General features: G+C 52.5%; 8 protein-coding genes across 8 annotated transcripts; 3 read left to right on the plus strand and 5 right to left on the minus strand.

Annotated features, from left to right (window-relative positions):
* Positions 1-1217: 1217 nt before the first annotated feature.
* On the minus strand, positions 1218-2214 carry BJX67DRAFT_36891 (uncharacterized protein). Its single transcript, XM_071030685.1, has one exon. It carries the CDS (start codon positions 1962-1964, stop codon positions 1410-1412), a length of 555 nt encoding a protein of 184 aa, XP_070887749.1. The 5' UTR covers positions 1965-2214; the 3' UTR covers positions 1218-1409.
* BJX67DRAFT_371140 (major facilitator superfamily domain-containing protein) lies at positions 1970-6312 on the plus strand (the record flags this gene model as incomplete). Its single annotated transcript, XM_071031038.1, has 12 exons — positions 1970-2160; positions 2230-2251; positions 2334-2407; positions 2481-2810; positions 2885-3767; positions 4479-4541; positions 4590-4669; positions 4729-4909; positions 4972-5025; positions 5083-5577; positions 5690-5948; positions 6014-6312. The coding sequence occupies 12 exons, from the start codon at positions 1970-1972 to the stop codon at positions 6310-6312; spliced, it is 2931 nt and encodes a 976-aa protein (XP_070887750.1).
* A 156-nt stretch (positions 6313-6468) lies between these two features.
* On the minus strand, positions 6469-7371 carry BJX67DRAFT_379720 (uncharacterized protein; the record flags this gene model as incomplete). Its single annotated transcript, XM_071032642.1, has 1 exon — positions 6469-7371. One exon carries the CDS (start codon positions 7369-7371, stop codon positions 6469-6471), a length of 903 nt encoding a protein of 300 aa, XP_070887751.1.
* A 465-nt stretch (positions 7372-7836) lies between these two features.
* Positions 7837-8937, minus strand: BJX67DRAFT_371141 (aldo/keto reductase family protein; the record flags this gene model as incomplete). Its single annotated transcript, XM_071031039.1, has 2 exons — positions 7837-8354; positions 8415-8937. 2 exons carry the CDS (start codon positions 8935-8937, stop codon positions 7837-7839), a joined length of 1041 nt encoding a protein of 346 aa, XP_070887752.1.
* A 143-nt stretch (positions 8938-9080) lies between these two features.
* On the minus strand, positions 9081-9784 carry BJX67DRAFT_37033 (uncharacterized protein). The gene is made up of 2 exons (XM_071030905.1): positions 9782-9784; positions 9081-9711 (listed from the first exon to the last, which is right to left on the minus strand). The coding sequence occupies exon 2, from the start codon at positions 9560-9562 to the stop codon at positions 9224-9226; it is 339 nt and encodes a 112-aa protein (XP_070887753.1). The 5' UTR covers positions 9563-9711; positions 9782-9784; the 3' UTR covers positions 9081-9223.
* BJX67DRAFT_36955 (uncharacterized protein) lies at positions 9711-11032 on the plus strand. Its single transcript, XM_071030774.1, has 2 exons — positions 9711-10094; positions 10148-11032. Exons 1-2 carry the CDS (start codon positions 9974-9976, stop codon positions 10864-10866), a joined length of 840 nt encoding a protein of 279 aa, XP_070887754.1. The 5' UTR covers positions 9711-9973; the 3' UTR covers positions 10867-11032.
* A 484-nt stretch (positions 11033-11516) lies between these two features.
* Positions 11517-12986, plus strand: BJX67DRAFT_36965 (uncharacterized protein). The gene is made up of 2 exons (XM_071030790.1): positions 11517-12349; positions 12402-12986. The coding sequence occupies exons 1-2, from the start codon at positions 11784-11786 to the stop codon at positions 12727-12729; spliced, it is 894 nt and encodes a 297-aa protein (XP_070887755.1). The 5' UTR covers positions 11517-11783; the 3' UTR covers positions 12730-12986.
* BJX67DRAFT_36968 (WD40 repeat domain-containing peptidylprolyl isomerase) lies at positions 12935-15288 on the minus strand. The gene is made up of 3 exons (XM_071030797.1): positions 15163-15288; positions 14730-15107; positions 12935-14681 (listed from the first exon to the last, which is right to left on the minus strand). Exons 1-3 carry the CDS (start codon positions 15239-15241, stop codon positions 13243-13245), a joined length of 1896 nt encoding a protein of 631 aa, XP_070887756.1. The 5' UTR covers positions 15242-15288; the 3' UTR covers positions 12935-13242.
* Positions 15289-15334: the final 46 nt, after the last annotated feature.

Below are 15334 nucleotides of genomic sequence, written 5' to 3' on the forward strand. Positions count from 1 at the left end.
GGGCACTCTTTCGAGGGAGATATTTTGCAATCCTAGCCTTTAGGCATGAACGTGATATTTCTGAGGAATTTGTTAACGTGGGAAATCTTTCTGCTAGCCCACCAAGGTACCTGCATCCTGCAATGCTTTTGGAAGGCTGCGATGGGTTTTGTGTCGTCGCGGAATCATCTGGACAAATTTGTCATCCATTTCCAGCCAGTTCTGCAATCGAAATAATAAAAATCGAAATAAATGTTCTGTATTTTAGTATGAAAGCTCCCAAAGTGGCTTATTTTGCAAATAGTGTTTCGCCTTTCCTGCAATTCAAAGGCGGGTATGGCTTTTTCCTTCCCTCATAGTGTCTCCAGCTTGAGCTAGCTTGGGCTCCAATAAACGCAATACCGGTACTCGAACGAGATACCTCATACTCTAGGAGGGTCAACCTTAGAACAGCTTTAGATATCTGGTTGAGACCCCAGGCATCCGTCCAACGGAGGGAGCTCTTAGGTGGAAATTTCGGGGTTGGGGTACGTATTCTACCAAGTAAGACCCGGAAACGGAGGACGAATATGTGTTAGCACTCGGCTTGGCCGAATACCTTGGCCTGTTATGTTAGCATCCGGGTCAGCGGCCCGTTGAAGATAGGGACAGCAGACTACACCGTCGTCATAGTACATTCGGATCATCTACAACACGAGAGTAGCGCAAGAATGCCTCGCCATTGTTTCACTGTTGAAGATGATATTTGTCTCGAAAACGCGACCCTCTCCGCCTGGTTGATCTTCTTTACATCCACATCCTTCCAGAGCAGCACCGAGACTAGAGTGATGGATATGCATTGGGATAGAAAAGCCAAAGGCGGAACCGATGGAGATGAACATATCCCTGACTGTGAGGATGGTAGCAATATCCTGCTGGCGGGAGACGGTCTTGACTATCGTTTGCTCATAGATGGCAAGGGTTCCGCCACCAAACGCGATGCAAGTAACGCGCGAGCGAATTATATCCACGGTCACAATGCATCGACAACCTTCACTGGCGCTTAGCACACGAAACGGTGGATGTAAGAAGGTCGAAAAAGCGCTCCAACAGCGATCACGACGAATCCTCCGAGGTTAGAGGAAGAGGGCTGGTGGGCAGCAAAACGGATTATTTGCTGCCCACCCTATGGAATGCAATATCTTGCCGCTCCATTCCACGCTATCCTAGCTGTCGTACTCAACTGAAAACCGGCCTTAAATATGGGCCCTTGGAAGGGCTGTACCGTCGGAAGGAAACGAAAATATCTTGCTTATTTTTTTCTGGGGACTCACGCTCGAAGTCCTGAGTTCATCGCCATCTTCGGTAGCTTAGGCCAAGGCAAGCGAAGCGAGAGCATCAGCCTACTCGATAGACTCAAGATATCTTCTTCATCCTAGCTTTGGCCTATTCTAACCGGACCCCGAGTCAGCATTGGACCATACTACCGACACTGCTGCATTCCATAGAAGCAACCCATGGTTTTGAGCGATAGCGTGATTTTTCAGGGCACTGGAGACTTCTTCCCTGCAGCACTGCGAAGAGGAATGTGGAGAGAGGAGGATCATATGCGCGTTATCAGTGCGCACAAGGACATCGGGCGCCGTTCTGGCCCAAGAGCTTGCGAATCGTATCCTCGAATATTTACCGTTTAAGCATTTGGGCATTCTAGGCTCTTTCCTTTCTGGTCGCGATATCCCGCAACCCCTTCCGTCGTCATGTTCAATCCATGGCTCATGAAAGGGCGTTCTTCTCATATCGCAATCACAGTGAAGCACCGACGTCAAGTTCCAGAGCCTCTCAAACCCTAATATGGGAGAGGATGAACAGCCAAGCATGTTGATCCAGTTGTTCATGCCCCTCGATAGGTCACGGTGGGGACCGAAGACCATCCCTTGAATTTCGTAGTTGGTTGTACTTGTACTCGAGCTGCCGACTGCTCTTGCTGATTCCTCTCGATGAGGCATTCGAAATGGCTGATTGTGATCGGAAAGCAGAAGACGCGCACGCGCTTCAGATTGCGCTGGAGGAGCAGGAACTAGAGCTTACCCCAGATGGGCTGTATGTACGCTGGGCGAGCACGAATCCCAACCATCCAAGAAATTGGCATCCAGTTCGGAAGGCATACGACATCGGCGTGATCATTCTCCTCGAATTCTATACGTGGGTATACCGTTATCCGTATGCACCCTTTCGAAGGACAGTGACTGACGCCTGTTTTGTCTCCATTAGGACCACTATTAATGCATCCGGAGTACGTCTAGATCTCAATGACTCTCTATGTCAAAACGGCCACCCGACATATGTTTCAAGGCATGAAACCTGACGGTTGATAGGCGACGGCGGCAAAGGATGCACGCCACGAGTTTGGCATTAGCTTGACGCTCGCCGTCTTTCTCTTTGTCTCCACGTGCGTATACCCAAACATAGTCTGAAAGAGCCATTTTGTGGAGCAAAAGCAAATACTTATGGTCCTGCGTCAGGTACTCTCTTGCGCAATCCCTGGGCAATATCATATTCCCTCCGTATTCCGAGGCTTTTGGACGAAAGAAGCTATACATAATCAGCACAGTGCTATACAGCGCCTTCAGCGTCATGATCGCCACGGTACCCTCCATGGGAGCAGCAGTCGCAGGTCGAGCGATTACGGGGTTTCTCAGCGCAATTCCAACGGTGATAATCACTGGAAGTATTGAGGACATGTTCAACGCACGGGATCGAATCTGGCTCGTCTTCTCGTACATGGTGGTTGCTAATTTCGCTGTGGCCATGGGACCAGTGATGAGTGGCTATATCACGACCCAACTTGGATGGTCAGTCCTCAAATATGCACTCAATAACGACATACCTTCTTCCACACTGGCTCAGAAAGGCTGACAATTGGTAGGAGGTGGGTGTTCTACGTCTCCTCGATCGTGACGGGCTGCATTGGGCTGCTGATGCTGGCGATTCGAGAGTCACGCCCATCGCTCCTTCTCGGTTGGGAAGTCGACAAGCTGCGTCAGGTGACCGGTGATATGAGTCTCCAGGCACAGAACCCTGACGAGGTGCCTGAGCTCTCATTCTTCGTTCGTGACGGGCTGCTTCGGCCCCTGCGGCTTTTTTTCACTGAGCCAATTGTCTTCGCGTGTTCCGTGATGAGCGGCTGCAGCGTCGCTGTCATGTACTTGTTCACAGAGTCCCTACCTCCGATCTACGAGTCAATGGGGTTCACCCCGGACGATGCCAATCTGCCCTTCTTCGCCATCGGACTGGGTTTCATCCCGAGCGTCCTGGTTCGATTGATGGACCAACAAGTCGCAGCCCAGAGGCACCGAGACCGACTTCCCTTGCTTCCGGAACACAAGCTCGCTGGGATTTCACTTGGGGCACCCTTCCTGGCAATTGGGTTCTGGTGGTTCGCATGGATGGTTCCGCCAATCGTACGCGGTGTCCACTGGTTTGCGACAATCATTCCATTGTTCTTCGTGGGGTTTGCAGTCAACGAGTTTGGGACAGTCCTTGCGGGATACCTGGCGGATAGTTACAACAGCTACGCTGCGAGTGCGTTTGCCGCAATGTCCCTTGCACGCTCGCTGCTCTCAGCGCTATTTCCGCTTGTTGCACCTAAAATGTTCAGTGCGCTGGGCGCCAACATAGCGTTGTCAGTTCTGGCGGCCGGGACGATCATTTTCTGTCCAGTCCCGTTTGTCTTCCGGTATTATGGACGGAGGTTGCGGGAGAGGAGCAAGTTTGCGAAATATAGCCTGCAAGTGTATGCTGCGACAACAGTCGAGACGGAATACTGAGGCATTTGCTGTGAGGATTGAGACGCTGCGATGATGTAGGCCTATTCCTATGTAACTGCTTCATTCGACAACCCTGTTCCGTTACCCAGTTCAAAACCCTTGTCTTGGCGCACACTGCGGAAGCAGAACCATTGTCCACACTCCACCGGGTTGAAGAAACGAACGACCAAGGGTCTTCTTATCTCTCCACCTCGTGCGGGGAGGAACGAATAAGACGTCCGTTGGGGCATGATCGGCACGCGTCGGATCCGGCCTCGTCTCCTCTCAAAGCTTCTCCACAAATTTCTCCCATCAGATTGACGCAGGACATCCCGCGTCGCGGGGATCCATCCGGACTGGCCGCCGTCGAAGCAAATCCCTGAGCCAGAGTGACATCCGGCGCAAAAAGCGAATAATCGTGACCTCCGCCTGCAGAATGCGCCGACTGTGGCTGGAAACTCCCCGAGATCAGCCAATATTTGGACAAGCAGGGAATAATGATGCATAATCAGCACCACAGCTTCCCCTCGATTTAAAATTCGGCTCGGACCCCTGGCAGTTTTCGGCTCTCACGGTTTCCCTGTCTCTTCGTGCGTTTTCAGAGCCCGTGAGCTGATTCTGTGCATTATCGTTATGGCAGCGCGGTCGGTTCACGAAGACCAGGCGAAGGCCTCCGACCTTGAGAAAGTGGCTTCGGTGGAAGTCCCACACAAGTCGAAGTTGGACCAGTTCGAGGATCCCGACGAGGGACTGAGCGACGAGGAGAGGGCGAAAGTCGTGAGTGCGGTCGGTTTCATTACCTCTGCCAACTGCTTATACAATTAGGATCGCGCCCTGGTCTGGAAACTCGACCTGAAGCTCATTCCCTGGCTCAGCTTGCTCTACCTTATCTCCTTCTTGGATCGGTAAGCGCCGTGGCACACCGTGGTTTGAAGGGGGAATAATTCCGCTAATCCTGTCTCAGGACAAACATCGGCAATGCGAAGCTCGCGGATCTCCAAGAGGACCTTAGCATGACCGACGGCCAATACAATGCGGCACTCACCATTTTCTTCGTCTCGTACTCGGTCTTTGAGCCGTTGACCAATGTTCTCCTCAAGCGCCTGCGACCGAGCGTCTTTATCCCCATCATTATGGTCCTATGGGTGAGGCCCTGCCATTCGACACTCCAATGGCTGCAAAATACTTACTCTCCGCGATCGCATAGGGCGTTTGCATGATGTGCATGGGCTTCGTCAATAACTGGTCAGGTCTCATGGCTGTTCGTCTTCCTTCCTCGGAATATTTCCCACCAGTCTTTCTAATTATGATACGACAGGTCCGGTGGTTCCTCGGTCTAACGGAAGCCGGTCTCTTCCCTGGCGTCGGTTACTTCCTTTCCTGCTGGTACAAGCGCTCAGAATTTGGTGTCCGCATGGCCATATTCTTCTCCGCCGCTGCTCTAGCCGGCTCGTTCGGTGGCCTCCTCGCAGCGGCAATCGCACTCATGGACGACGTAGGCGGGAAAGCGGGCTGGGCTTGGATCTTTATCCTGGAAGGTCTGGCGACGATCGTCATCGGCGTTCTTTCATTTTGGATGGTCTATGACTTCCCCGACGAGGCGAAGTTTCTGTCGGAAGATGACCGCAAGCGTGTACTGCGTCGGTTGGCGGTGGATCAGCAGGCTAGTGCGGAGCACGAGCAGTTCAAGATGGCGTATTTCTGGAACAGTCTGAAGGACTGGAAAACGTACACGGGAATGATAATTTATATGGGTGCCGATGGGTCTCTGTATGCGTTTTCCTTGTTCGTGCCGACCATCATCAATCAACTGGTATGACCTCCGCCTCGTTCGTCTATAAGTCATGTTGTCATACTAACAGTCCATAGGGTATGTCTGCTCCTGCTGTTAAGACAGAATATGAACTAACAACGCAGGCTACGAGAAAATCCACGCTCAACTCCTCAGCGTCCCACCCTACGCTGCCGCAGCCATCATGACAGTCGCAATCGGCTTCATCGCGGACCGAACCCGGCAACGCGGCATCTGCAACATACTCGTCTCCATCCTCGGCATTACCGGCTTCTCCATGCTCCTCGGCGCGAAATCCGCTGGCGCACGATACGCAGGGACTTTCCTCGGCGCGATGGGTATCTACCCGGCCATTGCGAACACGATTTCCTGGACAAGTAACAATGTTGAAGGTAGTCCCCATCACCCTTCCGCCTTTTTGCCGTACCCGTGATAATATTGACGCAATGCGCAACAGGTGTCTACAAGCGCGGCGTAACCCTCGGATTTGTCATCGGCTGGGGAAACCTAAACGGCATCGTCTCCTCGAACATCTACCGCGGCAAAGACAAACCGGATTACTACCCCGGCCATGGGACGGTACTGGCGTATCTTGTCCTCTTCCAGTTCGGAGGCTCGATCGTGCAGTATTTACTCCTGCGGAAGGAGAATGGGAAGCGCAGGAGAGGCGAGAGGGACCACTGGGTTGAAGGTCTGAGTCAGAATGAGATCTCGTTCTTGGGTGATAAGAGGCCCGATTTCATTTACACGCTCTGATTGCGGTGGTATATATAACGTGTGGAAGGAGGGGGGATTGTGTTGTCCCCATTTTGTGGATAGGAGAGTCCGTAGATAGGTCATGAAGTGTTGGGGTGGTGGTTTAGTTTATCCATGACTCAACCAGAAATGCCCAGTAGTTACGTGAACGTAGGCCTATTCTCTCGAATACAGATTCACAATATCCTGTCCCTTCTTCGGCCCTCTAACAACATGTCGACTCGCCCAACTAACCACCTCCCCACTCCCCTCGTCAACCCGGAACGCATACGCCGTGCGATACATATCGTTCACACACAGGTGGTTCCCCCGCGCAGCGATAACCCTCGTCTTCCTTTCGGACCAACTCTCAACATCAGGAGGAACCGGCGGAGTCACGAATTCCTCCGGCGCCGTAGACGTAGACTCCAGCTCAGACCCGAGACCCGAAGTCAACGACGCCAGAAAATCAAACTCATGAAATAAATAATCTGCCTCTTCTTCTTCCTCTTCCTTCTCCGCAGAAGAAGAAGAAGACGAAGAAGAAGATTTACCCTTCTTATCAACTTTCACAAACCACACACTCACACCCCCTTCCGTTCCAAGCCGCCAGATATACTTCTTTGTCCAGCGGAGGCCCGGGCCGAAGGAGGTCGGGAGGAGTCCTTCCTCGCTGTAGAGTAGTTCTGTGTATTCTTGTCCATCTTTGTACTTCTCTTCAGGTTTATCTAATCCCGTATGTGTATGTGTATCTGTATCTATATCTGCATTTGTGTTCGACTCTGCATTTTCGGCGCGCCTGGGCGTGGACGTGGACGCAGATGTGGAGGTCGGCGGCGGCGGCGGACGGAGCGGCGTAAATACCGCAGAACCATGCAAATCACCCGTTATATCGTTTGGGTTCTCGCTTTTGAGGGTGCGGCGGAGAGTCCATCGCGTTGGGGTTGATGAGACGGGGCCGCGGGTTGGGCGGGCGAGGGAGGAGAAGAGTGTGGGGAGGAGGTTTCGGGGAAGTGCTGGTGGAGGCGGCATTGCTGTTTCGGTCTGCGGGTGGGAGTTGTATTCTTGGGTTGATGTCATTGCGATGGGTTTGGTGGTGTTATGTGCATTGTACTCTTCATGTAGGACTGCTATACGTGTTGGAAAGGTGAGTTGAAGATGGAAAATGAGGGTCGAGACGCCGCGGGAGATCTGACGCGGCCCGGTGTGGGACAATCCTGGGCATACCAGATTGGGTTCGGAGAAAAAGGGTTCCGCAGAATTAAATATATGACTTAAGAATTGGAATAAAGAAAAGAAGGCTCTCGCTGAGATTGGAGGGTTAGAGAGTATTTGGCATTCGTTGGAAGAAATACTGAAAGCAATGGCCATCCGAGGGCGTTGATGGGATCAGGTTATCCGATCGCAGCCTCGTCCAATTCATATTTGTTGCCTTCGCATCTGACATGTATGTCGACTCTCCGTAGATTTTTATTTGTGTATTGTATCTATCTTGTCGCCATCACCCTGTACTTCTATACTTGTTCACACCTACACGCTACTTACCTATGTTGAAACACCCCCACCAAACAAAACCTCCTTTGTATCATACGCATACTGAAGCTCCTTATGCCAATAAACCACCGTGGTCGCCTTCGTGAGCATCCACGCCTCGTCAAACGCCCTCACAACGTCCTCAGGCAACGGCCCCTTTTCCAAGTCCTGCAGATTCTCCTCCAACTGCCCTATATTACTCACACCAATGACGACGCCGTCGTTCCCTTCAGATCCCATCCGCAGCTGCGAATGGTGTCTGATCCACCGGAATGCACACTCTGCCATCGTAAGCCCGTGCTTGCTCGCCGCGGCATCGATGATCTGGAGCGCTTCGAAGGTTGTGTCTTTGAAGTATCGGTCACGGTAGGTATGTCCCGTCGGGCTCTGGGCGCTGTATCGCCCCTCTGCGGGGATATCGGGGGATTTGTATTTTCCTGCTAGGATGCCGGCGGCGATGGGGTTGTAGATTACGATATCGAGTCCGTACCGTCGACATGCGGGGATCAGCTCCGTTTCGATGGATCGAACTGCACCCGTTAACATTCACATTAGCGCGGCCAGTAGCAGGAGAGGGAACCGACACGTACCGATAGCATTATACATGGCCTGGTAAATCGTCGGCCTCACCCAACCTCTCGTCTGACACGTAAGTGCGATCTCAGCGACCTCAAATGCTGTATAGTTACTCAACCCCAGCTGCCGAAACTTCCCCTCCCTATACAACCTATCCACCTCCTCCAGCGTCTCAACAAAGGGCACAGAGCGGTCAGGCGCATGAAGATAAAAGATATCTACAGAGTCCGTGCCCAGCTCGCGGAGCGACTCCTCAAGCTTCTCACGCACTACGTGCGGTTTATGGAACCCGGGCTGGAGTGGGTACCATTTTGTTGCGATTTGCAGGCCGCGCTCCTTCCAGCCTGCTTGTGCCGTGAAGTCTTCTTGGGCTCCGGACATGTAGATCCGGGCTGTGTCGATCTCGTTGTAGCCGCGGGATTGGAAGTGGTCAAGGACGTTTTTGAATTCGTCTAAGGAGGTTATTCGGGCGCCCACTTTAGGATCCGGGCCGAAGGTCATTAAACCGAGGATTGTGCGAGGCTTGGGGTCTGACATTGTGAGGAATGGTGTGTTGTTGGTGACGATATCTTGAAGGGTTGAGGTGGATTGTAATATACTCGTCGGTCGTCGCGGGATGAAACGCCGCTTAACTCAATGGATCACGGCTCAACGCCGATGTCTGATTGATGATTCTGGCTTCCTGAATGAGGTATTTTGAGAGCCAGAGGGCCATTGATGTGGAAACTGCTGTTCACGACATAGTAACTTCTTCCAAACACGCTTGCCTTCAGATGATGATGCATCAGAGAAGAGTTTGGGGCGTACGTCAATGTTGGACGCATCAACGATTCATGATAAATGACAGATTAAGTATTTTGGCGGAAAAGAGGAATACCGCAATAAGAAGCCTACTCGTGCGAGACCAAGCTTTATATTGTAGCGTCATCCTTTGGACGCTTCTCATCACTCCTGTATTGGTCACAGTCTGGATTAGCCCCCCCACCGTCCTTGGATACTCTTCAGGTCCAACAGCCCACGGGCGGAAAAGTGACGGTAGAAAGTGACAATAGGCTAGCAGGCGTAAGACTGAAGGTGAAGCTATCCGAAGACGTTCGACCCCTGTTGGGTGAAAGTAGTGATATGGCCACCACACCCGGGCATCTTGAGAGTATTCCCACATTCTCGCTTCGCTAGACCACGGCCTACTCTCGAATATGAAATCAGAGTCTTCTTAGGACATCATCCCGGTCAACTATAATAGAAACTGGTGGCCTTCTGCACCTCCCCGAATTTCTCAAATCCTTGCCGCGGGACTTGATCGCCCGCGTGCTAGGTCAGTCAACCGTTGCCGTGTGCGACGATAAGAAAAACAAAGAACTTCGACATAGCGAGCGCTCACCGAAGCGGGGTTTGGTTACGTTGTCACTAGAATGGAGCGTCTGTAATCTGACGGATCTCGGAACAGTGTGATGCGACATTCGAGATGAATGACGAACTGCGGAAGAGTCGAGGACATCCTCAGCGCTTCATTGAAATAACCCCGCACCCGTGAACCTCATCCAAACAACGCAGCTCTCAGTATTGGGAAAATATGTCTGGTCAGCAGGTCTATATTGATCATCTGCTCCTTCAGTTCAACCAGGAGCAATTTGAGACGCTTCCGTCCTGGATATCGGATAATTTCATCGTGATTGATGGCGGCGTTCATACTGGTAGGCGTTCTCCACAAATGGCCGAGCATATCTAACATTACTCGACTCAATAGGAGGACTAAGTCGAAACAAACTTATAGTCTTTCGCGATGGAACCTACCTGGAACTGTATAACTGGATTACGAAGCCGGAAGACTGGAGGAAGCGATTACCGGGAGACTTTGCCTTGACGGCACTAGAGCCTATCACGCCTGAACTGAGCCAGCAGCGCATTGTGAAAGCTCTGGCCGGTGTCCCTGGAGATGGCGGGATTGGAGTGACGTACTCGCCTCCTCAAGATGGCGGCCGCAAGAACCCAGGAGGTGAAGATGTCCGCTGGAAAATCGTCAAACCAGCTTATAGCAACGCGAATTCAACTCCCTCCGAGGAGTATTACCCGAGAGGACGTACGGATGCGCCGTTCTTCTGTCACGATGTCACGCCGCGCAGCCGTCGAGTTACGTATGAGCTTCCATCGGTGACACGACATCCGTCGGGGGCTACCGGTATCGACAGCATTGAGGTCCTCGTCCCGAAAGGCGAGCTGCGTTCCTATATGGATGTATATAGATCTATTGTTGGTGCTCCTCCGCACGAGAGCCAGGGAACAGCCGAGTTTCGGCTCAATGCACCAGGTGTCCACAGTTTTTCTGGATCTCTTCGCATTCGACAAGCGGAAACTGAAGCAGACGAGCGGTTCTTGAGGGAGAAGGGAATTGGTCTGAGCTCGCTTGTGTTGAGGTCGGATAGCAGCCAGCCGATTAGTTTTTCTATCATCGATTATCTTCAGTAATGAGAAAGCGGCGGACTCTCAGAAATATGGAGATCGCATCAACATCTTCCTCGAGTTCGCGTCTGAGAACGACGCCTGAATCTGTCTCTGGCCAAGCCGACATCGAGTGGTTCAAGTCCCTGACCGCATCGTGCCGAAGATCTCTGAAGTCTGGATCCTCCAGGGACGATCCGTGGATCCCATTTCCGAGGAAAGAAGACGATCAGGCAAGCTCTCGCACAAGCTCCAACATCATTCACAAGAAGAGACGGCCAAGCTTCGAGGCAGGCAGGCCGCTGGGACGGGTTCTGGGATGGTCGTACCACCGTTGCATCGCGGGGTCTCTCTTTCCGTCAGGATTTGTTAGTGGAAATAGCGCAATGCAGGGAACAGATCAGACTGACATGGCAAACAGCCACGCATGGGGAACAACACAGACGAAGAAGCTGGCCTGGCCTCTTGGATGGGACTCTTTCCCATTCCTCCTCCGTAGCGAAGTGAAGCAGAAACTGAAACGAGGAACAGCGCGAGCAGGAGGGGAAGAAAGCCCAACAAAGAACTGACAGGGAAAGAAGCTGCGCCAGCATTTGGAGCTCTCGTCTGCTAAGGTCAGTCTTGATATTATTAGAAATAATGAGAATTCATTTATCCGTGCCAGATGGTGCCAGGCTATCTCAAACCCACTAATTATCGGCGAGCCAAGTGCCAGGCAATTTCCTGTCTCCCGCAACCGGAGGCACAGTGTTTCAACCCTGTCACCCACCAAATCACAGTCGCTCCAAACTCAGCTTATCTCTCGTTGATCAAATTATTTTCTTTCCCTTTGTCTCTCCTTCTTCTCTTCACTCACCTTCACCTCGATAATGGTGGGCTACTGACGGGGTGCGACTCTCACATTCCTCGACGGTCTCCACCGCCAGTCTCCCGAGTCGCCCGCGATGTCTTCAGGGACTTCAGGCACTCCAGGGTCCTGGTTCCTTGCTTCAAAGATCCCTCCCTCGACTACCCTCTCGCTATCGGCCCTTTTCTACCTGACGCTCGCTTTCTCAACATCGATCCTCGCCCAAGATGTCGTTCTCCGCCCTTCCGCCGCATCCGACTCATTTCCCGCGTGTGGTTTGACCTGTTCCCTCCTCTCCCAGGCCGACGACTCCTGTACGCCTCCAACCGCGCAAGTGACCAACAGACAAATTTACGTCTCGTGCTTCTGCCAGTCTGCCCTGCTCGCAACCTTCCGAGAAAGCCCAGTTGGCATCTGCGACGACACCTGCACCACAGATCCCGATCGCCAGCTTTTGCAACAATGGTACGTCAACTTTTGCGATCACGGGGGCAATACGGAAGACACGGGCGCCAATTCCGGTAATAACAATAACAACGACAACAATGACAATAACAACAGCCACAACGATAACAATGGCGACGGCACCAACGCGGACTCTGCCGCAGACGCTACACCCAGCCCAGGCGCGGGGAGTCGCGACGATCCGGCTCCACAGTCATGGTCAGTCCCATCAACTGTTTGTTGCCACCGGAGCATCACTAACAAATCCCAGGTGGTCCGGGCATTACAAATGGGTCATCATGGTTATTGTTCTAGTCCTCGGCTTCACGACCCTCGCCATCCTCGGTGTCTGGCTTAAACGCCGCCATGACGCAAAACACCCTAATCTCTATCACGCAGCGGCCGCCGGTGCGGGCGACAGCCGGGTTTTTGCAAACCGTAACCACGACTCCCCTGTACCGGGGCCGGTCCCACGCGCCATGGCCACACGTCGTCATGAATCTATGAATACAGTTTCCATCGCCAGTAGCTCCCGGACGGACGTCATTCCAAAACCTAGACAGGCTCTAGCACCGTCGCGACTTCAGAAGCTACCCTAAAGTTCAAATGATGACCTCGTTGTCCGGGCGGCACAGCGATGATAGCCGTGTTCTCCTCTTGGTCGAGCGTCTAGGATTCCCTGTGAAACGAACTGATCAATTCGACGCCATAGACGTGCAGCCTACTCGAATCCCAAGGGTTAACTTGGCTTCTCGCTCTTATAGTGCCGCTATCACTGCATACTCCCGGCGTTCGTTGCGTTCCGTGGCTTGCTCTTCTTCTCTTCGTCGGATTTATTCGGCTATACGTACAGATTACTGATTTTGCATTGAGTCTTGTTCTCTGGATGGCTGGCTATACGATTGTACTTGGCTCTTGCACCTGCTTGATCTTGGTGGAATATAGTACCTTCTTTCTGTTCCCTCTCTTTGCTTTTACTATCGAGATCAATGGATGGCTTGTATGAGCTATAAACGGCAGTAAGATATCATTGGTGGAAGTAGACTTACGCCATGCGTATATGATATATTCTACAGCTCCGATATAGCACAATATAGCGCCGGTAAAGGCGTTCAAGAAACCGAAATACTAACGATCTTCACATCCACCTCGGGCTTCTCCTTATGCGTCTTGACATTCTCAATCTTATGCACAACATCTAATCCCTGCACAGCCCGCCCAAAAACCGTATGCTTCCCATCCAGCCACGGCGTTTTCTCCGTCGTAATGAAGAACTGGCTCCCATTCGTGTTAGGTCCCGCATTCGCCATGGATAGCGTGTATGGTTTGTCGTGCTTGAGGCTGGAGAATTCGTCCTCGAACTCCCCGCCCCAGATGGACTCGCCGCCTGTCCCGTCGCCTAGGGGGTCTCCGCCCTGGATCATGAATTTGCGGATCACGCGGTGGAAGATGGTGTTGTTGTAGTAACCTGTGCGCGCGTGGGTGGTGAAGTTTTCGACGGCCTTAGGCGCTGCGGAAGGGTAGAGGCGGAGGTGGATGTCGCCCATTGTTGTGTGGAGGATGGCGGAGGTGCCCAATTCGGCGTGTTTTTGGACTGCGGAGTCCGTGGCCGAGGTGGTCGAGTCGCGTGGTTTTTCGTTCTGGACGTCGCGGGTGGATTTGGAGATTTCGGTGTCATTAGTGAAGAGGTAGAAGCGGATTTTGGCGAAGCCTGTTGTGACGAGGATGGGATCGCGCTCTTCGGCTTCGGCGAGAAGCGGGTTGGAGGAGGCGGCCATGGAGACTGTCACGACACCCTTTTTTAGGGGCTGGCCTTGGTACATGGCTATGTTGAGGGCGCGGAAAGGTTCGTCTTTTGCGTAGACGCGGACGACTCGGTTGGTGTAGGTGTTTATGCATTTGATGCCGTAGAGGGAGCCGTATAAGATGAAATGGTTGGATTCGTCGAAGATAACGTTGATTTTAGGTTTCGTGACGGGATTTTCGAGCTCGCGCTCGACGGCAAGGCGGCGGCCGAATTCGACGGCGTCCAGGGTGTAGATCGCCGTGCCGGCTTGTTGCATGTCTGTTATTGTGGACAGAGATTCGTCGTACTTGCGGTAGAGCTTTCCAGAAGCGAAATCAAAGACTCGGATTTGGCGGTCCGGGAACGAGACGGTTGCGAATTGTTTTCCGGAGGGGGATATTGTTAACGAGGCGGGGGTGGACTTGGATTTCTTGAATTCGAAAAGGTTTGTCGATGATTTGAGCTCGAACACGTTGTCCGGCTTCTCGAACGAGCCATCGGAGGCTCTCCAGTACTCAATCATTCCCGATTCGTCGGCTGATATTACGCAATCGTAGGCGTCGTTGAAGGCAATGGCGGCCACCGGGCTGCGATGGATGGATTTGAGGGTATGGAGGGGAGTCGGATTCTCGCCACGTCCGTCGAATATCAGAATCAAACTGCTGGCTTCATCGGTCACTGCTAGGAGTGGAAGCGATGCGCCGGGGGGATGCACCCAGCAGATATAGCGGGGGTCGATTTCGAGGGTGAGCATGGCAAGCAAATCTTTCTTAAGTTAGCCCTCAGTATTTTTGAGTCGTATCTCCTACGTACCAAATGTAATCACATCGAAGATCTTCACCGTCTTGTCTGCCCCGGTTGTCGCAAAGCTTCGGCCGTCCGCGCTCACACTTACGCTTCTGATCTCGGCGGGATGAGCGCGGAATTCCTTCACAAACTCAACCCCAACAGCCATCTTCTTCCAGAATTTCACGACACCATCGATCGACGAGGTAATTAGAAAGTCCGTATGCGGACTCACCGTTACGAATGACAGTTGATCCTTATGCATGAGTGATTTCGAATACCGGGGCGACGCCGGGAGCGCATTCACGTAGACCTTCTCGAAGGGGAGCTTTCGACGTTTCTTCTTTGGCGCATCAGCAGAGGGCAGAGCTGGGCCAAAATCATCGTCAGACGACGAGTCATTTCCTAACCATCTGTCAGTTCAGTGCTGCATAGAGGGTGGGTTGAAGTTGGGCTGTACCATTCTCATCATCAGCGTCCACGGCCGAATGGCGCCGCTTGTGCTGCGTCAGTTTAGACTGCTCATCTTCGGCCGCCATGATTAACAGAGAAATAAGCACAAGGCTCTCATAAGGCAAGAATTGAGGGAAGGTTGACTGCGAAAGACCTTCGAGCACTCCGGGGGCTTCCAG

This window comes from Aspergillus lucknowensis (assembly GCF_044049455.1).
Source record: "Aspergillus lucknowensis strain CBS 449.75 chromosome Unknown BJX67scaffold_12, whole genome shotgun sequence".
NCBI lineage: Eukaryota > Fungi > Ascomycota > Eurotiomycetes > Eurotiales > Aspergillaceae > Aspergillus > Aspergillus lucknowensis.